Source organism: Ylistrum balloti, unplaced genomic scaffold (assembly GCF_031769215.1).
Source record: "Ylistrum balloti isolate Yb309-2 unplaced genomic scaffold, AGI_CSIRO_Ybal_v1 Utg370346, whole genome shotgun sequence".
Taxonomy (NCBI): domain Eukaryota; kingdom Metazoa; phylum Mollusca; class Bivalvia; order Pectinida; family Pectinidae; genus Ylistrum; species Ylistrum balloti.
The window spans coordinates 41,711-49,505 of record NW_026782248.1 but is presented as its reverse complement, the minus strand read 5'-3'; the positions used below and the strand labels follow the sequence as shown (position 1 = coordinate 49,505).

Sequence of the window (7,795 nt, the reverse complement as noted above, 5' to 3'; positions counted from 1 at the left end):
ATGGCGTATTGCAATGGGTATGAAAATGCCATTTGGGAAAACAGAATTGATGCAGATGTTTGCGGCTCTCAGTGGAAAAAACTAGGATCTTGGTTTATAGGGACGTCAGGTGAAAATGAGAGGGAATTTCTTGAATTAGCTTTGAATACACTTCAACAAAATATCAAACCACGAAAATACTTCCCAGAAGATCCATTACTTATTACCCCTGAGGTGAAATCTTCAGCTATTTATAGAGATGAAATGACTAAACTGAAGGTGGAACTGAAGTTTCTGAATGAGACATTGGCTGAATCCATTCCGTACTCCAGTATCCGGTACCAGGTAACATTAACGTCAACTTAAACGGTCAAAGAAAATAAGAAACAATCATTTAAGTTAAACATTAAGTACGAAATATAAATATTATGAGAAATTAAAAGTGATATGACCATAACATAACAATTATTTCCTCCCTTAAATGTTAATGCGCAATTTCAATCAAGAAATGTATTGTAAATATCCTTTTAAATTACCATGAATAATACGAATTTGTGGTTTCATAATAAGCCTACTACAGGCACTTGCTCAGTAGATATGATATATAGTAAGGCTTAGTTGACACATTTGTGACAGATCAAATGGAAACAAATCTGGGATCTTTTTTATCACTTGATCGATTTTTCGGACAAGTGTTGTGGATGTCAAACTTGAAGTCATATCTATCTGATTTTTCTTCTAGAGTTTTTATTGTTACGCCTCATTGTTATCTGTGGATGTGTTACGTCAATTGATTAGCTAACGTGTCGTCACAATAAGCTATATGACTCATCAATGAATTCTGAATGTTATTTTTTGAGGGTGCCGAGCGCTACATAAATCATGAGTATTCCATACATCAACAGGGTCATATGGTCTCTAACACAACGATACCAGCCAAATTAGGATTTCTGTCTGCCTGGATGACGAATGCAAACAATGCGTGCGGAGAGACTGGTCCAGTGACAATACAACTGGAGAAGGAGGTTGGGAAACAATTGTGTGACTTGATTGGCTTTGACGTGTCACAGTGTCCAAGAGGATACATCACAAGTGGTGGATCATCGGCCAATATCGAAGGTTTATGGGCGTCCAGAAATGTAAAGTTCTTCCCTTTGGCAGTCCAAAAAGCTATGCGGGAAGAACCAACTTTTGCAGATGTAAAGGATCTAAGGGTGTATATTCCCAGATTGGATAGAAAACAGAAGTTGATAGCCTCCTCTACATGGGACCTTCTGAACCTTAACCTTGATGACGTCATATCTTTACCACAAGAAATTGAGCGTCTGACAGGCAAAGACCACACTTATTTTCAAGGTGATATAAACAAGTAAGGACTTTATTCTTTGCTACGATTGATCATACGAGTATCGGGGTTGGGGAAGTGCGTGTTGTAGGTCAAGTGTTGTTTTGCCTTTCCCAGTGTCATATAAAGACAGAAATCAAGAACGATTCAACCGCTGCTGGTATGTTGATAGTAATGAAATTATGACGTATTGTCCTCAAAAAGCAAAGATCATTATGAGAACTGTGTAGACGGATGCTATAATCTGGAGACAGCAACATCACATGGCTAGACCTGTTATCTTTATATTGAAGTATTTTTATCGACATTGATTTGTAATAATCTCCCCTGTGCAACGAATTCAAGATTCGAACTTTATTCAAGGTACGGTATGGCTTACAAAGGATTTGTCGAGTTCTTCCGACTGCACGACTTGAGAACCGAACCGGTAGTTATGACCTCTGCTGCCAACCACTTTTCCTGGGATAAGGCAGCGACACTTTTGGGGATTGGAGGAAGTCATCTGGTGTGTGTTCCCTTCGACCGTAATGCTAGAATGGATATGGAAGGTATGTCAGACACTCTAACGGTAATGACCCACAAAAATTATTGATACTTTACACACATCATCAATAAGCGTCGCCTAAAGATGGTGCATGCGTAAGGCCTCCTCGCACATATTCCATGACGTTTCAGCCTGTTACGGATGGTCAGGCTGTCTACCCATCGACCATGCAAATTCCTTGCTGTTACGATTACAGGAGGAAACCGTTCGCGAAGATGCCTGCAGCAGTATTAGTCGGTCTTCAGGAGAGTTGGTAACTCATGATCGGCCATTTTTTAGACAGTCGGATGCTTAAGCAGTTGCAGTAAAATTTTGCTTTAAATAACAAACCGTCCTGCAATCTCGAGTTGTATTGCACCGATTTGGAACATGATAATAACTTAAGAATTTCAACTGCACAATGCACGATGTTTGAACTTCAAGTCTGGCAGATTTCAATACCTCGTCCTATCCTATAAAACACATCAATAACTTAAATATATATGTATGTACAAGCAACCAAAGATTGGTTTACGGGAAGGTAAGTAGATATCCTATGTTAATATATATATATTGATAATGTCTTGTCTTCAAATATAAGAAACATAAGATTTCTGAAAACGCAAATAATTTATGAACGGCTATATAATTTCATTTCAGCTCTGCAGAAACGTCTAGAAGAATGTTTAGTGAAGAAGGTCCCGATTATTGCCTTGATATGTGTAATCGGCACGACAGAGCACGGAGCTGTGGATCCTGTTGAAGAGATTCTGAACTTGAGAGCAGAGTATAGGAAAAAAGTAACATGAATTACTATGAAAAATATTAATATTATGAATTATCTCATTGACAAATTAATAACGAAGAGAGAACTTGTGAAATTGTTTAGATGCGGGGTTTTGTTGCTAGTTTTCTGCATGGTATTTAAAAATAACAATTCCATTGAACGTGTTTCAGGGCCTAAATTTCTACCTGTTAGCTGATGGAGCTTGGGGTGGTTATTACGCGACCCTGATGAGAAAGTCAGAGGAGAAAAACCACTTGTTACCAGCCTTTCCTATCAGTAATTACGTCTGCAAACAACTCTCCTGCTTAAAGGATGTAGATACAGTAACCATTGATCCCCACAAGACAGGATATTGTCCCTATCCGGCTGGAGGTATTTGTTACCGGTAAGATATAATATATCATATTACATGATGTATGAAATTTGTTCAAAATACTGTAATGTGCACGTCACTGATAAAGTATATATACAATTGTTACATTTATTCATAAGAACACGAGTTTTTTTCGTTTTTGAAAGCTGTATCTAACAGCATGAGGCGATAAAAAGTGTTTACTCGTCAATGCAGCTTCGGGGGTTTTGCTTTTTTCCGAGACGACATTGAAGAGACCAAAATATATCTTTGCCCCTCATACAACATTTGGTATCATGATCTCTTCATTTTGTCTTTTCTTTCTTCATGTGCTTCCACCGTTAGTGTCTCTCTGTACAGGTTCAATATAAGTCCAACAACTTCGTTTGTCAGTACACTGTATATTAACACCGAAGTGAAAGTGACCAGCGGCAAATTTTGTTTACCTAGGAGACATCTAGATTTATTAATTCCAATACCGACCGAATCACTGTAAATAGTAGTATACGGTCTTAATACTGCCATTCAGCGTATTAATGATATATAAGCGAATACAACAACAAAGAATATTACATTATATCTACTATGATTGTATTTTGGAAGACGTCTCACTTTGACATCAAATGCATGTTCATATGCTTGACCGAATTGGCATCCATAGCCTGGTACGCTTCCATCCGGTTTACAAACGGAACCGGAAACTAGTTGTAGTTTACATGGACGAACGTCCGATCAACAGCTATGGTCGTGAGAGTGTTTGTGAGAAGTTGTGATATGTTAGTATAAGCCACTGAATGATATAGCGGAATTGAAACCTATTTCATACAACAATTGAACTAAAATATACTGCCGAAGGCCTCCAGCAGGGCTCCCCGCCCGGTCACACTATACGACAACGGGTAAACCAGTCGTTAGCAGGTGTTAGTAGCGACCATTTCAAGGAGTTTTGGATGTCGACGCCAATGGACAGAATCCAGAGCCTGAGAGGCGGTATCAAGGAAACTTTGCCATTTTAGAAAGAAAAGGATCCCAAACTATTTGTCTCTAACGATAATACATTTGAAGCAGAAGGTGCCATCTTTACACACTGACTGCCGAATTGGATGGTTTTTTAGAGTATTTACATATGACAGATATATCAACATGGCTGATTTGCAACTGAAGTTCTGTCTCCTTCTCTTATGACTTCATCTAAAATACCAAAACATCCATACTTTGTAGTCTCCTTTATTAAATCGTGCATGAAAATGACGGTTAATCGCTATAGAGTTAAACGACATGAATATTAATATCATTGAAAAGTGAAATTAAGAATAAACCTATGTACAAAATATGGTTTCTCTGAAGGAACGGAAAAATGAAGTCAACCTTGGCTATTGCTACTGATATGCTGCATGGTACGGGCAATACGAATAGTCATTGTTATGGACTCGAGACTTCGAAACCAGGGGCAGCCGCAGCTGGTGTCTACCTGGCTCACAAGGTAATTTACGGCGGGCTTGAAACTATGTTAACTGAAAAAATATAAAACTCGTGTTAAACCTAACATACAAACACGCCAGATAATCAAAAGCTGAAGATAACGTTATACGAGATCAATTCAATAAATGCTTTTGTAAGTTTCCATCAATCAAATCTTTATTTTTAATATTGTTGTTCTGTAACCATCAACAATAGTATCCCCGTTAAGCAGGAACACGATATCGTAATAGCGCTATCCATGTGGTAAACTCTGCGCAAAAGGTTCCGTCTGTTAAAATATTGCAGCACCTAGTACAGTTCTGGAAGCGTACTTTTCAAGAAGTTTTTTTTATTCCGCAAAGGAATTTAAAAAAGCCGGAAGGACTTAATGTCTGGTAAATAGTATATGTGGTCAATCTGTGCTACCTTATACTGTATAAAATGCCTGCACAATACAACGTTTTATGTTAAAATACGTTTACGCCATTCATTCGCTTATCCATTTTTTTACCTTTGAAATTGAAAGACTAACTTCAGCGCTTTAAGTTTGTCAATCCTTTATGCGCCCTTAGGGTATAAAAAAGTACACAGTGTCTTGTTCATTGTAAAAGATTTCTTGGGTCACTTTACTATTTGAGCGTTATTTAAGAGCTTGGCACGTTTTTGATATATCAGGAAATGTACGTATTCAATTCCAAGCACAACGAATGCTTTAACAACAGCAATGCTATTTTCGATGCTGAAACCACTGGCTTATCTTTTTCCGCATTGAAATTACAGCTAGATTTAATACAAGCACGTATAACAACGGACTACATGCTGTAGGAGATCAGTCTACTTTCGTGATAATTTAATGAATTTTGGAAATCCATTTCTATTTTTTAAATGAACACAACATACTATCCCTTTATATTACTGACCACTAGCGTAAGAGGTCATGAAAAGCTATCATTTTTTGAGCAGTGTGATACTTCAGACTGTCCAACAAAGTTATGTTCGTAGATGACATGTTAAATAATATTACTTACAACATTGGCTCTGGAAAATCTTAATTTAACTATAACAGTGTTGTATTTATTTCAATTTTTGAGAAATAATTTGCCTGGTTGTGTCTTAGATATGAATTTATATTATATAGCTGAGTTATAGTAATAGAACGCACAATTAAACAAAGAGTTACATTTAAACTGGCACCATTAAAAGACAAGTAAGAGTTTCTACCCAATTCCATGAAATTGAACTATATAATAGAAATAAATATTCTCTTTCCTTGCATCAAATAAAACCAAAACAATAACAACTTTGCAGTTTGGTTTTACAATTTGCAAATGGTAAAAAATATAACAATGAAAATATAAGATAAAATATAAATATAATATTCAATAATATATATAAAAAAACTAAATATGCAATATAGGTTTAGGTCTACTGCATCATGCCCCAATCTAGATTTTGTTCCCTTAGCAATACTGACGAGTGAGATGTTGATGCAGTTTTAATCCAAATTTAGCTTAATTGTATCTAAAACTGGGTTTTTGAATTATTCCAATAAATTAAATATCGCGGTTGTGTTTGAGTGAGAGTCATTATCGAACTTACAATGAAAAAATACGAAAAGAAGGTATATGACTTTCGGTCGTGTTACCCACCACCTACAATCTAAGCGCTCCCAACCCCTTCTCTAAACAAACATTTGAACCTTTAATGTACTAAATAACTAGCAATAGTATGATGGAAAATGTTTGCAGGTGATCGGTCTGCACAGTTCTGGATATGGACGAATTCTAGGACAGTCAATCCTCGGCGCCAAACTGTTCTACTGCGCATGGCTAACAGCAGCCAATCCTGATGACGAATTTGTTTGTGTTCCTTTGATCCCGATTCCGGAGGCTTATGATGAGGAAAAAGCGATGAAATTTATCCGTGAAAGAATTTTACGTTCATCTTATGAGGATATAGTTCTGGTATGTGTAATGCTGAATACTAGTGTAGTTTTGAAATGGTATCAAAAGATAATATCAGATTTAATTGTTATTTTTTCTAGTTGATATCAGTTAACGGAGATCAAGAGTGAAATTCAGAGTTATTGGTTGGGAGACGAAAATTCTATCCCGTCGCAATAGTCATGGTCATATAGACAGCGCATGTGGATAACAGGTGTTCTAAATTATTCATAGTGCGAACTCACTGTAATGACATGTAAATGGTGTTAACATATCCTACGTTCTAAGTAACATAAATGTTATTTTGTATGATATTGAAATAGTTTATTTCGTTAAACGCCAGGATACCGAGACGATGGATTTCCTTTCGGAGATAGGTCCTGATTTATCCGTCAATGCCTTCGCCGTTAATGTCAAGGGTAACGCGTGTGTCGTCAAATGTAACCGTCTAAACATGGCCGTATTCAACAGACTGTCACACACAGATCCCAAACAAAGAAGTGTTTGTGACGTGCCACTGTTCCTGACAAAATCGAGACTTTCCCAGAAAGAATGTAGCACGATATTGGGAAATTTTAAAGAACGTCTAGGGGTATGTTTTAGGGATTTAAAAACCGTTTTTTTGAAAAGATTTATTTTTCTGTATTGAGATTCAAGGTATTGTGAAAACAATGTTTAGGAAATAAAAAAGGTACAATGTGATGTTTCAGGCAAGTGATCGTGAAAGTTCGTGTGCGAATCTTCTGATATTTGGTTTACTAAATGGATATTTCTTGGGATGACATGTTCGATCAAGAATTTACATAATAGATTAGCACGGAAAGCTCTTCTCTGATTAATATGATTGTGTTTGTATTCTCCAAGGTATCAAAAGAAACAGAGGACGTTCTTGTCTTCCTAAAGAACACGGTTATGAACCCCTGGACGGCGGCTGACCAGACAATTCAGATGCTGGTGCGACATTTCCGACAAGTGGTCACTCAATGCATCGCAGAGGTGATGGATATACTGATTTCAATACTTTATTCTCAAATTTAATACTCATTTGAATTAATAATACATCAGTTCTCTATTTTCTGAATTTCCACATCTGTTGTTCAATGACTAAGATTTGTTCAGGGCCGAATTCATGTTTATTCATTACATTACACATTACTGTTATTGCTACATTTAAATTCAAATGTAGTTTTTATTTTTATGACTTTCAAGCAGTAATTTGTAAGCAGTTTGCAGCAGAAAAATTAGATATTGATATCAGATTTACTCTAAAGATGGTATCACTTATTTATTACAAGCTTAAGTGTAACTTACAACCCCAGAAACTTTCACATCGTCGGAAATTTTCATATGCTAACTGTTGAGGTTTTACAAATGCATTCTTTTTCAGATTAACCAGACGGAATAA

General features: G+C 36.5%; 1 protein-coding gene across 1 annotated transcript; it reads left to right on the top strand.

Moving 5' to 3' along the window:
• LOC132553728 (L-tyrosine decarboxylase-like) lies at positions 1–7,795 on the top strand. The gene is made up of 10 exons (XM_060218000.1): positions 1–324; positions 885–1,348; positions 1,688–1,872; positions 2,508–2,647; positions 2,805–3,019; positions 4,334–4,469; positions 6,196–6,411; positions 6,734–6,982; positions 7,255–7,386; positions 7,778–7,795. The coding sequence occupies exons 1-10, from the start codon at positions 1–3 to the stop codon at positions 7,793–7,795; spliced, it is 2,079 nt and encodes a 692-aa protein (XP_060073983.1).

Coding starts and splice junctions, on each gene's coding strand:
- LOC132553728 (XM_060218000.1), top strand. CDS start 1: ATGGCGTATTGCAATGGGTATGAAAATGCCATTTGGGAAAACAGAATT. Junction 3,020..4,333: donor GCTGGAGGTATTTGTTACCG/GTAAGATATAAT, acceptor GTTTCTCTGAAG/GAACGGAAAAATGAAGTCAA. Junction 6,412..6,733: donor CTTATGAGGATATAGTTCTG/GTATGTGTAATG, acceptor GTTAAACGCCAG/GATACCGAGACGATGGATTT.